The sequence below is a fragment of the Oncorhynchus tshawytscha genome, linkage group LG01, assembly GCF_018296145.1.
Source record: "Oncorhynchus tshawytscha isolate Ot180627B linkage group LG01, Otsh_v2.0, whole genome shotgun sequence".
NCBI lineage: Eukaryota > Metazoa > Chordata > Actinopteri > Salmoniformes > Salmonidae > Oncorhynchus > Oncorhynchus tshawytscha.
This window is the reverse complement of record NC_056429.1, coordinates 78,456,752-78,477,146: the sequence shown is the minus strand read 5'-3', so window position 1 is coordinate 78,477,146 and position 20,395 is coordinate 78,456,752. Positions and strand designations below refer to the sequence as shown.

General features: G+C 40.4%; 1 protein-coding gene across 1 annotated transcript in view; it reads right to left on the bottom strand.

Annotated features, from left to right (window-relative positions):
* The window catches only part of stxbp4 (syntaxin binding protein 4), a 57,597-nt gene extending 46,338 nt beyond the window's left edge, over window positions 1-11,259 (bottom strand). The window contains exons 1-4 of the mRNA XM_024431310.2: window positions 10,753-11,259; window positions 8,758-8,853; window positions 4,958-5,030; window positions 2,886-2,960 (exon numbers count right to left, since the gene is read on the bottom strand). Coding sequence (XP_024287078.2) covers window positions 2,886-2,960; window positions 4,958-5,030; window positions 8,758-8,853; window positions 10,753-10,819 — 311 coding nt within the window. The 5' untranslated portion in view covers window positions 10,820-11,259. The remainder of the gene's footprint in view (window positions 1-2,885; window positions 2,961-4,957; window positions 5,031-8,757; window positions 8,854-10,752) is intronic.
* Between the last annotated feature and the right edge of the window lie 9,136 nt (window positions 11,260-20,395).

The window sequence follows — 20,395 nt, the reverse complement described above, 5'->3', positions numbered from 1 at the left end:
ACATCGGTAGCCGGTAGGGTAGGAAATTATATATACCAGTATGCAAACCAGGTATTGAAAAAGTTTAGTGCGAAGTGTTGGTTAGTAGGCTATTTTTATGCACAATTGTCATCATGCGTTGCGTGCATCAGGGGCGTAGACATGGATGGGCCTGGGTGGACAGAGGCCCACCCACTGGGGAGCCAGGCCCACCCAACCTGATTGATGTTGTTTGTGGTATTGTTGTGGACCTAGAAGAAAAAAAATGTATGGTCTATTAAAAAAAGTGCTTTTGAGAGTGGAAATAAAATTGGAAAAACATAGGAAAGCATTGGATTTTTCACACAGGCTGCCATTCCTTCACTGGGCAGGCCGTTTGGGAACTTTATGGCAAAATTAGAGTATGCCCACTTCTCCAGGCACCACTACATAGGACCGATGGAAAGACAGCAGTCACACACAGCATGATGTTAAAGGATAAGCAGTCCATAAGCTTGGACATAATCAGCCAATAGGTTCCAATCATAAGAATATAAAAACACGACCATTAAGCATTTCCCAATCGAAATTTACAACTATTAATTCCCATTGCAAAAAGCATGTCAAGTTTAGCACACAAAGTAACTGGTGACCTGAAGTTTAAAGTAGAACTGACAGCATTTTAACTACTTTGCAGATATCAAACAAACAAACAATCATAATATCAGTCAAAAATATCAAATTCCCAGTTTATGCTACAAAACTAACTTTATAAGAGGTTTTAAAAATAGGTTATATTTGATTCAACATTCCATGAGGTAAACTAAAGCATTGTTGGCAGAATAGATGGATGCAGTTCAATGCATGATTGATATAATTCACCAATACATTTCTTGGTAGTCCAAAAAATATTGCTATCAGGTTGTAAATCATAGCTGGCCTGGTTCATCGTTTCAGTTTTAATGACTCGATATTCCGGACAAAAACAGACAAATGTAACTACTGCTGGGAATGTTAATACAATCAAACTAGCAAGGGCAATGTTCACAAGTCAGTCATAACGTGGCTAATATGCTAGCGTATCTATGTAGCAAGCTAAAAACATGGAGCCTAATGGTAGCTAGATCGCTAGCTAGCTAGCTGCTAGGAGGATGTGTATGAATATATGAACACAGAAATACTGGACATTTTGACCTCTTAATATGGTGGTGATTTGACAAAATTACAATCATGGTCTTGAATTTTAATTTTAATTTTTCTGGTCTCGGTCTTGACTCGGGCTCACCCCTCCTCCAGTCTTGGTCTTGACTCAGACTCAATTTGCTCCAGTCTTGGTCTTGACTCAAACTCACTTTAGGTGGTCTCAAAAACAACACTGCTTTGAGCTCTGTTTCAGAGCAGCTCTGCTTTCAGATCAAGTCTTGATTGATGAACTTTAGTTGTTTCTATAGATCACTTTGGCTGTCTCTCATTGGCACAGGTTGGTAACTGCATCATTCGAATATAACTATGAAGTATTCTGAAAAGAGTGCCAAATGCAATAGAAGCAAACACCCTTGCAGCTATGAATGAATGTGCTTTATCTGTCCTGTCATAACCCTTTTTCTGAATCTGCGCATTTGACATATGTATGCACACATGACTGTATGTCACTTTGGATAAAAGCGTCTTGTTAATGGCATGTAGTATTATATTATTTATACATCAAGGCCTCAAACACTGTTACGCAACACTCTACCTTTCTTCCCTAAACTCTCTGTTTCTGTCACCCTATTCCCTATATAGTGAACTATTTTTGACCAGGGCTCTGGTTAATTTAAGAATATAATATTATTATTACATTATATATGACAATACAATATTAGAATAGGGCACCATTTGGGATGCCTTGTCTGTTCATGAGCGAACACTACCAAAGCCCCTTAATGTTCTTACTGTATTAACCCTATTTTTAGATTGATCAAAAACAAATCAAGGGGTTTATCACCACTCAGCTCCTAACAAGATTAAGCCTCGTTCAGTAGTGACAACAATGATGAAGTACTCTGATGTAGTGCACCCTACCATACATCGACTACATACAACCTCAGAGGCTAAGCACTACACTGCAATGGAAAACTGTCATTTATACAGTAATTTTAGATATTATCAACCATAAAACATTCTAAAATGTTTAACAACAGCATGCTGTAAAATAATGGCGCATTGTGAGAATATTGCTGTATTTCGAAAGGTACTGTAATTCCACCCCACAGAACACAGTACTGTACCATATTTTTAGAACATATTTTGAGGCGTGCCTTGTAAGAGGCAATATTTGTTGCACCTGTGAGTGAGAATGCTGTACCAATTTTACTCCTATGTGTATACTTCTTTAAAAGTATAATACCTTCAATCTGACGGTATTGTACTGTATGTCATTACACAGTACATGCTGAAGTGACCGTATTTATATTACACACTGTTGTGCTATACAGGGCTCATGTGGAAAAGACACCTCCCTGTCAAAAAGTTTTAAAAAAATGTCAGTAGGTGTACTATAATGTGAAATACAGCCAACAAGTTGCATGTAAGTTACTGTAAAAATAGTAGGGCATAGACTCCACACTTGAGGTCTCTCAGGTTCTTCTCAGAGCAAAAAGGTCCAGTGATTATCATAGTGTTACTCCTTCACACAGTGACACAGCACAAATCAGACAAGACTGTGTGTTGCATTTTTCTTTTCTGTGCTTTGAGGTCAGGATTGGAACTTTTAAGAAGAGTTTGAAATGATTGGTTAAATGCTCCAAAGTATAAATAATTTCTACCAAGACCAAGAACGGCAAAACTTCTGAGAAAAAATAAAATAAAACATTATATATATATATATATATATATATATATATATTAAATAATTAAATGTATTAAATAAAGTCAGCCTTGGTTACCTGCTTTCATCGTCCCTGGCAACCATCAGAGACATGTGATTGGAGGCTGACGCTGATCGGAGGATATCAACCGCCCTATAGGACCACAGGAGAGCAGTTTTAACACAACACCCAGGTTCAGGAAACTATGCGTCTCAAATGGCACTCTATTCCCTTTATAGTGCACTGCTTTTGACCAGGGCCCATAGGGAATAGGATGCCATTTGGAACACTTTCAGACATACAGTGCATTCGGAAAGTATTCAGACCCCTTGATATTTTCCACATTTTGTCCTCATCAATCTACATGCAATACCCCATAATGACGAGGCAAAAACAGTTTTAGACATTTTTGCAAATGTATAAAAAAAAAAATTTAAAAACAGAAATACTTTATTTCCATAATTATTCAGACCCTTTGCTATGAGACTTGAAATTGAGCTCAGGTGCATCCTGTTTCCATTGATCATCCTTGAGATGTTTCTACAGCTTGATTGGAGTCCACCTGTGGTAAATTCAATTGATTGGACATGATTTGGAAAGGCACACACCTGTCTATATAAGGTCCCACAGTTGACAGTTTATGTCAGAGCAAAAACCAAGCCATGAGGTCGAAGGAATTGTCCGTAGAGTTCCAAGACAGGATTATGTCGAGGCACCGATCTGGGGAAGGGTACCAAAAAAATGTCTGCAGCATTGAAGGCCCTCAAGAACACAGTGGCCTCCATGATTCTTAACTGGAAGAAGTTTGGAAGCAGCAGACTTCCTAGAGCTGACCGCCTGGCCAAACTGAGAAATCGGGGGAGAAGGGCCTTGGTCAGGGAGGTGACCAAGAACCCAATGGTCACTCTGACAGAACTCCAGAGTTCATCTTTGGAGATGGGAGAAAATTCCAGAAGGACAACCATCTCTGCAGCACTCCACCAATTAGGCCTTTATGATAAGAGTGGAAGCCACTCCTCAGTAAAAGGCACATGGCAGCCTGCTTGGAGTTTGCCAAAAGGCACCTAAAGGACTCAGACGATGAAAAACAAGATTCTCTGGTCTGATGAAATCAAGATTGAAATCTTAGGCCTGAATGCCAAGTGTCACATCTGGAGAAAACCTGGCACCATCCCTACGGTGAAGCATGGTGGTGGCAGCATCATGTTGTGGGGATGTTTTTCAGAGGCAGGGACTGGGAGACTAGTCAGGATTGAGGGAAAGCTGAACGGAGCAAAGTACAGAGAGATCCTTGATGACCTCAGACTGGAGCGAAGGTTCACCTTCCAACAGGACAACGACCCTAAGCACACAGCTAAGACAACACAGGAGTGGTTTCGGGACAAGTCTCTGAATGTCCTTGAGTCGCCCAGACTTGAACCCAATCAAACATCTCTGGAAAGACCTGCAAATAGCTGTGCAGTGACACTCCCCATCCAACATGACAGAACTTGAGAGGATCTGCAGAGAATGGAGAAACTCCCCAATTACAGGTGTGCCAAGCATGTAGTGTCATACCCAGGAAGACTCGAGGCTGTAATCGCTGCCAAAGGTGTTTCAACAAAGAAAAGGGTCTGAATACTTATGTAAACAATTTTTTTAGACATTTGCAAAAATCTTGAAAAACCTGTTTTTGCTTTGCCATTATAGGGTATTGTGTGTTGATTGATGAGGGGAGTAAAAACTATTTAAACCATTTTAGAATAAGGCTGTAACGTAACAAAATGTGGAATAGGTCAAGGGGTCTGAATACTTTCCCAATACACTGTAAATACAGTAGACATACACATCATAGCCCTTTATGTACATAATCCAGTTGTTTTTTTATGCAACGTGTGGCATTCAAGTAGATTATTTCCGTGCTTCTATGTCTGCATTGCTTGCTGTTTTGGGTTTTAGGCTGGGTTTCTGTATAGCACTTTGACATCTGCTGATGTAAAAAGGGTTTCATATATACATTTGATTTGATTGATTGAAAACATGTTTGAAAGACAAAAGTCAATGAAACATGCTTTAGAGACTAATAAGTTAAGGATCAGTAAGAATAAACAAGAAATCTTGTCATTCACACCTTTAGGTTCAGAGTCTACCACTGTGCACTACTGACCTACCTCTCGTTGGTTACTCGTCCTCCTAAACTCATATTATTGACTTCCAAAACGAGGTCGCCCGTTCTAAGCCGTCCTGGAGTAGAGAGAGAGAGCATTTTGCCATCATCAGCAACAGAGGATGTTTATCAATTAGGGCTGTCAAACGACATAAAAAAGAATATTGAGTTAATCACCCCCCAGGTGGTAAGGGTAGGCACAACACATCTGCCACGCTGATCCTCAACACTGGGGCCCCTCAGGGGTGCGTGCTTAGTCCCTTCCTGTATTCCCTGTTCACCCACGACTTCGTGGCCAAGCACGACTCCAACACAATCATTAAGTTTGCGGACGACACAACAGTGGTAGGCCTGATCACCGACAACGATGAGACAGCCTATAGGGAGGAGGTCAGAGACCTTGCATTGTGGTGCCAGGACAACAACCTCTCCCTCAATGTGAGCAAGACAAAGGAGCTGATCGGGCCGAACATGTCCCCATTAACATCGACAGGGCTGAAGTGGAGCGGGTCGAGAGTTTCAAGTTCCTTGGTGTCCACATCACCAATGAACTATCACCAAGACAGTTGTGAAGAGGGCACGACAACAACTTTCCCCCTTAGGAGACTGAAAAGATTTGACATGGGTCCCCAGATCTTCAAAAAGTTATACAGCTGCACCATCGAGAGCATCCTGACCGGTTGCATCACCGCTTGGTATGGCAACTGCTCTGCATCTGACCATCAGGCGCTACAGAGGGAAGTGTGTACGGCCCAGTACGTCACCGGGTTCTATATAGGACCTATATACTAGGTGGTGTCAGAGGAAGGCCCCAAAAAATGTCAAAAGCTCCAGTCACCCAAGTCATAGACTGTTCTCTCTGCTACCGCACCCACAGCAAGCGGTACCGTAGCGGCAAGTCTTGGAGCAAAAGGTTCCTTAACAGCTTCTACCCCCAAGCCATAAGACTGCTGAACAATTAATCAAATGGCCACCTAGACTATTTACATTGACCCCCTGTCACGCCCTGACCTTAGTATTCTTTGTTTTCTTTATTATTTTGGTTAGGTCAGGGTGTGACGAGGGTGATATACAGTGGGGCAAAAAAGTATTTAGTCAGCCACCAATTGTGCAAGTTCTCCCACTTAAAAAGATGAGAGAGGACTGTAATTTTCATCATAGGTACACTTCAACTATGACAGACAAAATGAGAAAAAAAATCCATGAAATCACATTGTAGGATTGTTAATGAATTTATTTGCAAATTATGGTGGAAAATAAGTATTTGGTCAATAACAAAAGTTCATCTCAATACTTTGTTATATACCCTTTGTTGGCAATGACAGAGGTCAAAAGTTTTCTGTAAGTCTTCACAAGGTTTTCACACACTGTTGCTGGTATTTTGGCCCATTCCTTCATGCAGATCTCCTCCTCTTTACAGCCAAAGCAAGACAAGCATTTGTGTAAGTTTATCGATAGCCTAGCATAGCATTATGCCTAGCTAGCAGCAGGCAGCTTGGTCACAAATCAGAAAAGCAATCAAATTAAATCGTTTACCTTTGATGAGCTTTGGATATTTTCACTCACGAGACTCCCAGTTAGACAGCAAATGTTCATTTTGTCCCATAAAGATTATTTTTATAGCCGAAATACCTCCGTTTGTACTTCACGTTTGGTTGAGAAATCCACCGGAAACTGCGGTCACGACAACGCCAAAAAATATTCCAAATTAGATCCATAATATTGACAGAAACATGGCAAATGTTTTTTATAATCAATCCTCAAGGTGTTTTTCAAATATCTATTCAATAATATATCAACCGGGACAGGTGGCTTCTTAGTAGGAAAGAGAGAAACAATGGTTGCATTTGTCTATTATGCACAAATCACTCTGAGAGCCTTCAGCTGACCACTGATGCAATGTTGTTGTTCAGGCTCATTTTTCAAAATAAAAGCCTGAAACTATGTATTGTGACACTAGACACATTAGTGAAGCCATAGAAAAAGGAATCTGGTTGATATCCCATTCACTGCTCAATAGGGACGCATAGGAACACAGAGCTTTCTAAATAAGAGTCCCTTCCTGATTGGATTTTTCTCAGGCTTTCGCCTGCAATATCAGTTCTGTTATACTCAGACAATATTTTTACAGTTTTGGAAACTTTAGAGTGTTTTCTATCCTAAGCTGTCAATTATATGCATATTCTAGCATCTTGTCCTGACAAAATAGCCCGTTTACTTTGGGAACGTTATTTTTCCAAAAATTATTATAGTGCCCCCTAGTTTCAACAGGTTTTTAAGAGCATGTAAGTAAGCATTGCACGGTAAGGTCTACTACACCTGCGCTATTCGGCAGGTGTAATATAATACAGCTATTAAATATAGCCTAAGCTAGGTTACTTATCCATGTTCCTCAACGTGAACTAGTCACAAGCTGCTACTACAAGAATTGGGATCATTTGCTTAAAGTAATTTTCCAGGGAAAATCACACTTTTAAAAGTTCATATTCTGTTAACTCATACCCAAATAATGCTGTTGACTCATCCTATACTCGTTTTTGTGGCCAAAGCATACATTGTAGAAAAAACTCCACCTCAAACTTGTATCTCAAACACTGTTTCATGATGTCATCTTCCTGAGGAGGATGAGCTGGCCAGTGTTCTATTTGCGTTAATATTTTTTATGACCGGTATACGCCCACATCATTCTGTTGTTGGGATACAGCCACACCATTCCAACACAGAAAAGCAGATTTTTAACATACTTAATAAATACAAAATTGGAGGGGAAACTATATCACTCTTATTTTTTATTTCCTTTGGTATTTCATAGAAATGTGGAAACACTGGATAGTTACTTTAAATGTTTTGACCTGAGAACTACAACAAAAGCAGTAGCTAAATGGAATGGATGTCCTGTTCTGATTAAAATAATTTTGGGAAATTAGTTAAATCAAGAAGCCATGGCATTGTAAACATTCTAGTTTGGTTAGCTAGCTAGCTAACATTAGCATAACTAGTTAGCTACTTCTGTGCAAATTATGTTTTTGCTGTTATTCAAAGAAATGCCTGGGAATGTGTTGATGATTGAACTTTCTGTAAGTTTTCCTTTGAAATTGTTGTTCAAAAGCTGCACGCATAGTGGCAGTTCTGCAGGAGCTGTTATCTGCCTAGACTAAGAGCACACAGGACAGCCAAGGGGGGCAGTGTTCTGGTCTAGAAGCACAGTTTAGACTGCTCCTACAGTTGTGCTTCGGTACTGCAGTTTAACTGACACCTGGCCCAGAAAGACAATTTCCATAGACGGCCACATAGAGAAGTCAGAAGTCAGAAAATTCCTAATAAGACACTTTAGACCTCACTTTTGTGCACAAAACATCCATTGAATTATTCAAATAATTGTCGCTGAGGTCAATTTCTTTTCCATCACTCACAGCCGAAGACATTCAAATGTTATATTCATCCAATGTCTGTCATTTTTTGGGATGATGTTGCTGCTCACGCTGTGCGCACTGAGTGCTAAATTAAATGTTTGTCTGTATAAACTGGATGCAACCTGGAGATGGTCCATACCTTGGACCCAGTTAATATTACACCTCAGTGAGCACAGCAGAGCGTGTGTGTGTGCTGCGCGTAAAAGGGTCCATCAGTAAACAGACTTGGGTGAATAAATGGAGATGCCATTAACAGCTTCAAAAAAATTACAGCATTAAAAATGTCAAAAGTTAACTGTAATTAATGCTTTAACTTTGACAGCCCTATTATCAACATAGTAGTAAATGATACAAAACACACACAAAAAACAACAACCAGACATTAACGTACCATCCTGAGCAGCCAGACCTCCTGGTAACACCCGCTTGATGAAGATCCCAAACTCTTCCCGTGTTTGATCTCTGTAGCCACCTATGATTTTCAACCCTGGATGAGAAACAAGGGACAGAAGTAAGGTTAAACTTTATACTACAGGTCAGAAGTTTTAGAACACCTACTCATTCAATGGTTTTTCTTTATTGTTACTATTTTCTACATTGTAGAATAATAGTGAAGACATCAAAACTATGAAATAACACATATGGAACAATCTAGTAACCAAAAAGTGTTAAACAATTCAAAATATATTTTATATTTGAGATTCTTCAAATAGGCACCCTTTCCCTTGATGACAGCTTTGCACACTCTTGGCATTCTCTCAACCAGCTTCATGAGGTAGTCATCAGGAATGCATTTTAATGAACAGGTGTGCCTTCTTAAAAGTTAATTTGTGGAATTTCTTTCCTTCTTAATGCGTTTGAGCCAATCAGTTGTGTTGTGACAAGTTAGGGGTGGTATACAGAAGATAGCCCTATTTGGTAAAAGACCAAGTCCCCATTATGGCAAGAACCGCTCAAATAAGCAAAGAGAAATGACAGTCAATAAGGAACATTTTAAGAACTTTGAAAGTTTCTTCAAGTGCAGTTGCAAAAACCATCAAGTGCTATGTTGAAACTGGCTGTCATGAGGACCGCCCCAGGAATGGAAGACCCAGAGTTACCTCTGCTGCAGAGGATACGTTCATTAGAGTAACCAGCCCCCGGAATTGCAGCACAAATAACAGACACATCTCAACATCAACTGTTCAGAGGAGACTGTGCGAATCAGGCCTTCATGGAATTGCTGCAAAGAAACCACTACTAAAGGACACCAATAATAAGAAGAGACTTGCTTGGTCCAAGAAACACAAGCAATGGACATTAGACCGGTGGAAATTTGTCCTTTGGTCTGGAGTCCAAATTGGAGATTTCTGGTTCCAACCTCTGTGTCTTTGTGAGACGTGGTGTGGGTGAACGGATGATCAACCGCATGTGTATTTCCCACCATAAAGCATGAAGGAGAAGGTGTTATGGTGTGTGTGTGCTTTTCTGGTGACACTGTCTGTGATTTATTTAGAATTCAAGGCCCACATTAAACAGCATGGCTACCACAGCATTCTGCAGCGATACGCCATCCCATCTGGTTTAGGATTAGTGGCACTCTTTGTTTTTCAACAGGACAATGACCCAACACACCTCCAGGCTGTGTAAGGGCTATTTTACCAAGAAGGAGAGTGATGGAGTGCTGCATCCAACCTAGCCTCCACAATCCCCCAATCTCAACCCAATGGACATGGTTTGGGATGAGTCATACCGCAGAGTGAAGGAAAAGCAGCCAACAAGTGCTCAGCATATGTGTGAACTCCTTCAAGACTGTTGGAAAAGCATTCCAGGTGAAGCTGGTTGAGAGAATGCCAAGAGTGTGCAAAGCTGTCATCAAGCCAAAGAGTAGCTATTTGAAGAATCTCAAATCTCAAATATATTTTTATTCATTTAACACCTTTTTGGTTACTACATGATTCCATATGTGTTATTTCATAGTTTTGATGTCTTCACTATTATTCTACAATGTAGAAAATAGTAAAAAATAAAGAAAACCCCTTGAATGAGTAGGTGTTCTAAAACTTTTGACTGGTAGTGTATATGAACCACCAGTAGATACAATCTATGGGGTCTTCTATCTAACTAGCAGATAGTACATTTAGGGCAATTTCGAGGTACAATATCGGAGCTACCATTATTTGGAAAGTTGCGGTGTGTTAGCTAGTTTTTGCGGGGGGAAATGTCACTCTTAGACTTGCTATAATAAACATTCATTGCTAGGGCCAAGAGTTTTTCCTTCACAACCTGACCAGGGAAACCTCTGGGCCCCAGTTATAGCCTGATAAAGCATTATACATGTATACACTCACTGTAGCTACATGTATTCATAATGCACATCACATACGAGGTGAAGTTCTATACTGACCCAGTCCTTTCTTGCAGTCACAGAACTCCAATCTCTCGATGGCCCGGTTGATGCCGTGAGGTCCCATGATAGTCCTGGAACACACAAACACCTCCTCTGTCACGTCGTCCCAACGTTTACCATTTGAAAAAGAAATATTAAGCCCTTCCCTTCCTCGTCGACTGAGAAAGAAGAATACTTATGACAGATAGAAGGAGAGAATGGAAGAGTTAAGGGAAGAGATAAAGCAAGAGAGAAAAAGTGGCGACCTCTCACTGCCACAGAGTTCGTTGAATGAGCTTTCGTCTTCGGTCTCGAGGTGTAATTGTATCATAGTCCAAAGAATTTCGTTAGAATAGGTTCCGAGAGCAACACCAATTAGTTCCATAACCAGCTGTGGATTGGCTTTAGAGACAAGCTGGGATGAGATGTGTCAGGAGCTGCCGCAAGAGTGTGCAGAGAGAGTGTGCGTAGGAAGTGTGCGGTCTGCGGAGCCACCAAAGTGTCTGGCGAGTGTGTCTGAGCGTCCAGAGTGGCTGCAAGTGTGTGTGGTGAGTTTAAGGTGAGAGTGTGTGAGGCGGGTATGCGTTGGGAGTGTATGTGGGGTCAGAAGCAGCAGCCAGACACAGACTGACAGGGTTTTAGCATCAGGGGAAAACAAAAACACACTGTCTCATCTCTTCATAGGGAATTTGACTGGCAGAATCACATCAGCTCAGGCTGTCCAGACCAATCTCCCTATGAGCCATTCTCGGCATTAAAATGCACCATATGACAGTAATAACCAAGGACTTAGCCCAATCTGAAAAGAAGATTTGTTGTTGAGAATTAATGCCATTATGCTGGTAAGTTGTACAAGGTCAGAAGTTTTTCCAGGACAGCTCATGTGATCAGGGAAAAGTTTTCCTCGCCCTAATTATTTCATATAGTAAGGTACATGAGCTTTTTTCTGAATCCGTCAACAGGAAAAATTCCTGGCCTCATACTGTAAACAGTATGCAAGCTGTGTCACCAATAGGAGTAAATAGGTTACAGCAGCAAAGAGCTTCTAGATCTTTTAAATTATGAAAAAGTAATTACAGTCTAAACGGGTGCATTAGGTATTGGAAAACGCTGCTGCCAATCTGCAGACCTGGGAGGACAGGACAGGCAGGCGAGGTAATCCTCTGGACAGACACACACAGGAAGAAGCAGAGGACAAAGGCTTTGGGCTCAAACTAGGGCAATAGATGACTACAGTCAATACAATTGTTTCAAACGTAGTGTACACACAGACGTTGACATCAGGTGCACTTTAGGTGCTAAATGAACAGTAAAAATATGTATTTTCCAGACATCAAAAATATATATTTTCTGGACGTTGAAAATAAGCATTTTCCGGACTTTGAAATAAGGTGCATTTTAGGTGCTTAATGAAAAGTGAAAATACATATTTTACGGACGTTGAAAATACGATTTTTCGGTCATTGATTCTATGGCCAAATTTCAACTGCACATACAGAGCATTTGGAAAGTATTCAGAGCCCTTGACTTTTTACACATTTTGTTATGTTACCACCTTATTCAAAAATGGATTAAGTAAAAAAAATGTCCTCATCAATCTACACACCATAGCCCATAATGACAGGTTTTTAGAATAAAATAAAAACAGGAAAACATTATTTACATAATTATTCAAACCGTTTGCTATGAGACTCGAAATTGAGCTCAGGCACATCCTGTTTCCATTGATCATCCTTGAGATGTTTCTACAACTTTATTGGAGTCCACCTGTGGTAAATTCAATTGATTGGACATGATTTGGAAAGGCACACACCTGTCTAAAGAAGGACAGTTTTATTGCTTCTTTAATCAGAACAACAGTTTTCAGCGGTGCTAACATAATTGCATAATTTCTAATGATCAATTAGCCTTTTAAAATGATAAACTTGGATTACATAACACAATGTGCCATTGGAACACAGGAATGATGGTTGCTGATAATGGGCCTCTGTACGCCTATGTAGATATCCCATTAAAAATCAGATATTTCCAGCTACAATAGTCATTTACAACATTAACAATGTCTGCACTGTATTTCTGATCAATTTGATGTTATTTTATTGGACAAAAAGTTAGCTTTTCTTTTAGAAACAAGGACATTTCTAAGTGAACCCAAACTTTTGAATGGTAGTGTAAATAGGAAAAATGTATGTACAGCAGTAGTTACATAGGATGAGCTATGTGAAGAATACAGCATGTATTGGGAATGGCGCCAGAGGAGATGGCTGCCGTTTTACGGGATCCTAACCAATTGTGCTATTTTGTGTGGTTGTTTGCAACTTATTTTGTACATAATGTTTCTGCCACCGTCTCTTATGACCGAAAAGAGCTTCTGGATATCAGAACAGCTGTCACACCCTGACCTTAGTGTTCTTTGTTTTCCTTGTTATTTTGGTTAGGTCAGGGTGTGACATGGGTGATGTATGTGTTTAATCTTGTCTAGGGGTTTTGTATGTTTATGGGGCTGTTTCCTTTATAGGTGTTTATGTAAGTCTATGGTTGCCTAGATTGGTTCTCAATTAAAGGCAGGTGCTTATCGTTGTCTCTGATTGGTAACCATATTTAGGCAGCCATGTTCTTTGGGTATTTGGTGGGTGAATGTTTCCTGTGTCAGTGCCACATGGGACTGTTTCGTTGCCAGTTCACGTTGTTGTTTTGTATTTGTGGTCATGTTAAGTTTCATATTAAATACCATGGACACTTACCACGCCGCATATTGGTCCGATCCTTGTTTCACCTCTTCTAAGGAAGAGGAGGAAATCTGCCGTGACAACAGCGATTACTCACCTCGAACTGGACAATGATTTGTTCTTTAACGAGTCAGACACGAAGCATTTACTCCAGATACCAGACCAGGCCCAAATCCCTGTCATTCGCATGAAGAAAAGACGTTGAATACAGGGACGCAGGTCTGGGTGCCTTGTTAGAATTCGTCGGCGAGTGGGTAACCTGCCTCCACCATCCATCCTATTGGCCAACGTGCAATCATTGGAGAATATACTGGATGAGCTCCAATCAAGACTATTAAAAACTGCAATATCTTATGTTTCAAGAGTTGTGTATGAATGACGACATGGATAATATACAGTTGCCGGCAGGACAGAACAGCTGACTCTGGTAAGACAACGGATGTCGGTCTGTGTCTATTTGTCAATAACAGCTGGTGTGCGAAATCAAATATTAAGGAAGTCTCAAGGTTTTGCTCGCCTGAGGTAGAGTATCTCATCATAAGCTGTAAGCCACACTATTTACCAAGAGAGTTTTCATCTATATTTTTTGTAGCTGTCTATATACCAGCACACACCGATGCTGGCACTAAGACCGCACTCAACGAGTTGTATAAAGCCATAAGCAAACAAGAAAATGCTCATCCAGATGCGGCGCTCCTAGTGGCCGGGGAAGTTAATGCTGGGAAACTTAAATCCGTTTTAACCAAAAAAAAATGTGTATATTTTTTAAAACAATTTATTTATTTTTTCTCCACAATTTCATGATGTCCATTTTTTTTCTTTATCTGAAGTACTTTGAAAGGCTGATCATGGCTCACATCAACACCATCATTCTGGAAACTCTAGACCCACTCCAATTTGCAATACCGCCCCAACAGATCCACAATTTGCACACAGCCCTTTCCCACCTGGACAAAAGAAACACCTATGTGAGAATGCTGTTCATTGACTACAGCTCAGCATTCAACACCATAGTGCCCACAAAGCTCATCACTAAGCTAAGGACCCTGGGACTAAACACCTCCTTCTGCAACTGGATCCTGGACTTCCTGACGGGCCGACCCGAGGTGGTATGGGTAGGGAACAACACATCTGCCACGATGATCATCAACACGGGGGCACCGCAGGGGTGGGTGCTTAGTCCCCTCTGGTACTCCCTATTCACTCATGACTGTGTGACCAAGCATGACTCCAACATCATCAAGTTTGCTGATGACATGATGATGGTAGGCCTGATCACCGACAACGACGAGACAGCCTGTAGGGAGGAGGTCAGAGACCTGGCAGTGTGATGCCAGGACAACAACCTCTCCCTCAACGTGAGCAAGACAAAGGAGATGATTGTGGACAGGAAAATGAGGGCCAAACATGTCCCCATTCACATCGATGGGGCTGTAGTGGAGTGGGTTGAGAGTTTCAAGTTCTTTGTCTTCCACACCACCAACAAACTATCATGGTTCAAACACACCAAGAAAGTCGGGAAGAGGGCACGACTACGCCTTTTCCCCCTCGGGAGACTGAAAAGATTTGACATGCGTCCCCAGATTCTCAAAATGTTCTACAGTTGCACCATCGAGAGAGCATCCTGACCAGTTGCATCACCGCTTGGTATGGCAACTGCTCGACATCCAACCTTAAGGCACTACAGAGGGTAGTGCATACAGCCCAGTACATTACTGGGGCCAAGCTTCCTGCCATCCAGGACCTTTATACTAGGCGGTGTCAGAGGAAGGCCCAAAAAATTGTCAAAGACTCCAGTCACCCAAGTTATAGACTGTTCTCTCTACTACCGCACAGCAAGCTGAAACCGGAGCGCCAAGTCTAGGTCGAAAAGGCTCCTTAACAGCTTCTACCCCAAGCCATAAGACTGCTGAACAATTAATCAAAGATTTGGCATGGGTCCTCAGATCCTCAAAAAGTTAATCAAATGGCTACCCGGACTATTTGCATTTTTTTTTACTTGGAGCTCTGCTACTCACTGTTTATTATGCTGTATATCCATAGTTACTTTTACTAGCCTGTACCACCGCACATTGACTCGGTACCGGTACCCCCTGTATATAGCCTTGTAATTGTTATTTTATTGTTGCTCTTTTATTTTTTACTTTAGTTTATTTACTCAACAATTCTTAACTATTATTTTTCTTAAAACTGCATTGTTGGTTAAGGGCTTGTAAGTAAGCATTTCGAGTAAGGTCTACTACACCTGTTGTATGTGACAACATCAAATCAAATCAAATCAAATTTTATTTGTCACATACACATGGTTAGCAGATGTTAATGAGAGTGTAGCGAAATGCTTGTGCTTCTAGTTCCGACAATGCAGTAATAACCAACAAGTAATCTAACTAACAATTCCAAAACTACTGTCTTATACACAGTGTAAGGGGATAAAGAATATGTACATAAGGATATATGAATGAGTGATGGTACAGAGCAGCATAGGCAAGATACAGTAGCTGATATCGAGTACAGTATATACATATGAGATGAGTATGTAAACAAAGTGGCATAGTTAAAGTGGCTAGTGATACATGTATTACATAAGGATGCAGTTGATGATATAGAGTACAGTATATATGTATGCATATGAGATGAATAATGTAGGGTATGTAAACATTTGATTTGATGTACGTATAAAGTGAGTAATCAATTTGATGAAATTCTCTGAGATCAAATAAAATGTCAATGGAATAATATGGCATGAATGGTAATCGTATCTGTTTCTAACTACAGAAACTATTTCAGAACAACAATTATTATGTAAACATTTAAAGTGACCAATGTTCAATAACTATGTACTTAGGGCAGCAGTGTCTAAGGTGCAGGGCAGGGTACCGGGCAGAAGCTGGCTAATGATGGCTATTTAACAGTCTGATAGCCTGTTTTTCATTCTCTCGGTCCCAGCTTTGATGCACCTGTACTGTCTCCACCTGCTAGATGGTAGCAGGGTGAACAGGCTGTGGCTCGGGTGGCTTAGGTCCTTGATTCTGTAGTTGTACTGGTGGGCAGGCAGTGTGACCCCAGTAATGTGTTGGGCTGAGCGCACCACCCTCTAGAGAGCCCTCATTCCAGGGTTTTTCTTTATTTTTACTATTTTCTACATTGTAGAATAATAGTGAACTCATCAAAACTATGAAATAACACATATGGAATCATGTAGTAAAAAAAAAAAGTGTTAAACAAATGAAAATATATTTTATAATTGAGATTCTTCAAAGTAGCCACCCTTTGCCTTGATGGCAGCTTTGCATACTCTTGGCATTCTCTCAACCAGCTTCATGAGGTAGTCACCTGGAATGCATTACAATTAACAGGTGTGCCTTGTTAAAAGTTTATTTATTTCATTCTTAATGCATTTGAGCCAATCAGTTGTGTTGTGACAAGGTAGGGTTGGTATACAGAAGATAACCCTATTTGGTAAAAGACCAAGTCCATATTATGGCAAGAACAGCTCAAATAAGCTAAGAGAAACGACAGTCCATCATTACTTTAACTCTTTTGGGATAGGGGGCAGCATTTTCACTTTTGGATGAATAGCGTGTCCAGAGTGAACTGCCTCCTACTCTGTCCAAGATGCTTATATATGCATAGTATTAATAGTATTGGATAGTTTCTAGAACTGTTTGAATGATGTCTGTGAGTATAACAGAACTCATATGGCAGGCGAAAACCTGAGAAATATCCAACCAGGAAGTGGGACATCTGAGGTTTGTAGCTTTTCAAAGCTTGGAATACACAGTGGGATATGGATAATGTTGCACTTCCTACGGCTTCCACTTAATGTCAACCGTCTTTAGAAACTTGAATGAGGATCCTCATGAGCCCCTCCTAGGAGGGGCCTGTTTGAGTCAGTGGTCTGGCATAGTGCCTTGGTCTCATGACGCACGCTCCCGACAGAGTTACCTCTCGTTCCAGTGCTTTTCTTCAGACATAGGAATTCTCCGGTTGGAACATTATTGATGTTTTATGTATAAAAACATTGTAAAGATTCATCTCAAATATAAAATATATTTTGATTTGTTTAACACTTTTTTTGTTACTAAATGATTCCATGTGTTATTTCATAGTTTTGATGTCTTCACTATTATTCTACAATGTAGAAAACAGTACAAATAAAGAAAAACCCTTGAATGAGTAGGTGTGTCCAAACTTTAGACTGGTACTGTATGTTATCTTATTAGGACATTAATTCTCTGGACGCAGTGCTAGTGAAGATGGATTCAGTGGATTAAACCACAATGGCCTAGTAGTATTGTGCCGTGGTGGTCAACAGAGATCACAGACACTGGACAGAGGAACTCTGCCTAGAAGGTCAGCATCCCAGAGTTGCCTCTAAACTGTTGATGTTGAGACTGGTGTTTTGCTGGTACTATTTAATGAAGCTGCCAATTGAGGACTTGTCAGTTTCTCAAACTAGACACTCTAATGTACTTGTCCTCTTGCTCAGTTTTGCACCGGGGCCTCCCACTCCTATTTCTATTCTGGTTAGGGGCCAGTTTGCACTGTTCTGTGAAGGGTGTAAAACACAGCCCTGTACGAGATCTTCAGTTTATTGGCAATTTCTCGCATGGAATAGCCTTAATTTCTCAGAACAAGAATAGACTAACAAGTTTCAGAAGAAAGGTCTTTGTTTCTGGCCATTTTGAGCCTGTAATCAAACCCACAAATGCTAATGCTCCAGATACTCAACTCGTCTAAAGAAGGCGTGTTATTGCTTCTTTAATCAGAAAAACAGTTTTCAGCTGTGCTAACATAATTGCAAAAGGGCTTTCTAATGATCAATTAGACTTTTAAAATTATAAAATTGGATTACCTAACACAGTGTGCCATTGGAAAACATGAGTGATGGTTGCTGATAATGGGCCTCTGTATGCCTATGTAGATATTGCAAAATCTGTCGTTTCCAGCTACAATAGTCATTTACAACATTAACAATGTCTACATTATATTTCTGATCAATTTGATGTTATTTTAATGGACAAAAAATTGCTTTTCTTTCAAAAACAATGACATTTCTAAGTGACCCCAAACTGTTAGTGTAAATATAAACTCAGCAAAAAAAGAAACATACCCTTTTCAGATCTTTCAAAGATAATTCGTAAAAATCCAAATAACTTCACAGATCTTCATTGTAAAGGGTTTATACACTGTTTCCCATGCTTGTTCAATGAACCATAAACAATTAATGAACACACACCTGAGCAACGGTCGTTAAGACACTAACAGCTTACAGACGGTAGGCAATTAAGGTCACAGTTATCAAAATGTAGGACACTAAAGAGGCCTTTCTACTGACTCTGAAATACACCAAAAGAAAGATGCCCAGGGTCCCTGCTCATTTGAATGAATGTGCCTTAGGCATGCTGCAAGGAGGCATGAGGACTGCAGATGTGGCCAGGGCAATAAATTGCAAGACAGCGCTACAGGGAGACAGTACGGACAGCAGATCGTCCTCGCAGTGACAGACCACGTGTAACAACAACGTCGCCTATGGGCACAGACCCACCATCGCTGGACATCCTCCTCCCTCATGTGGTACCCTTCCTGCAGGCTCATCTTGACATGACCCTCCAGCATGACAATGCCACCAGCCATACCCATACTGCTCGTTCTATGCGTGATTTTCTGCAAGACAGGCATGTCAGTGTTCTGCCATTGAGCACGTCTGGAACCTGTTGGATCGGAGGATGAGGGCTAGGGCCATTCCCCCCAGAAATGTCCAGGAACTTGCAGGTGCCTTGGAGGAAGAGTGGGGTAACATCTCACAGCAAGAACTGGCAAATTTGGTGCAGTCCATGAGGAGGAGGTACACTGCAGTACTTAATGCAGCTGGTGGCCACACCAGATACTGACTGTTACTTTTGATTTTGACCCCCCTTTGTTCAGTTTATGTCTCAGTGGTTGAATCTTGTTATGTTCATACAAATATTTACACATGTTAAGTTTGCTGAAAATAAACACAGTTGATATGAGAGGACGTCCTCTCATATCAACTGTGTTTATTTTCAGCAAACTTAACATGTGTAAAATATATATATATATATATATATATATATATATATATATATATATATATATATATATATATATAAATAATAAAATGCTTTCAGTATTAAACGACTAAAACCAGATATAAAGTATGTAGAAAAAGATAACAGAGCTATGTATTTTTATAAATAATATAATCTTTGAGAACTAACAACCAGTCAGGCAGGGAGAATGAAAAATTCCAAAAATGTCATGGTATATTTTAGATTTTGTTATAAATTTTAAGTCACTCAGATAGCAAAAGAACAAGGCAAAAGCCATGGCAAAATGTGTAGAATTGCAGAAAACTAGCTTTAAACTGTAAAATGTTATCTCCACCACATGACAAAATGTGCAGAATTGCAGGAAATTAGCTTTATAACAGAAAAATGTTGTCTATGCAGCCAAGAGGCAGGCCTGTGAAATGTTTGGTCGGAGACCGCACCATTGACCATGCCCACTACCCTGCTCCCCCCTACGGTAACTCTGCCACTGCTGCTGAAAAATATCCTAGGGAAAACACTGATGATTGTTTTCAATCAAAATGGTAATAAAAAAAATACAAATAAATGCTTCTTAGCTAGAGCAATTTCTCAAGCAAGAATTTTGCTAGGGCTGTCTGGGAGTGGTCTGAGTGGGGAGGAGAAAACTGAAAACTAGCTGTTATTGGCAGTGAGGTTTTCAACTCTTTCTTATTGGTTAATTAGCTCATTGGCCACCGGTGATGTCACCAGGTTGGCCAAAACTCCCTCCCACCAAAACAGGCTGAAATTGCAGGTGGTCTTTTCAAACCGCTCTTACGCTGAAAGGGCATTATGATCATTTTCACAATTTCACAGTATTATTCCAACCTCATAGTGTAG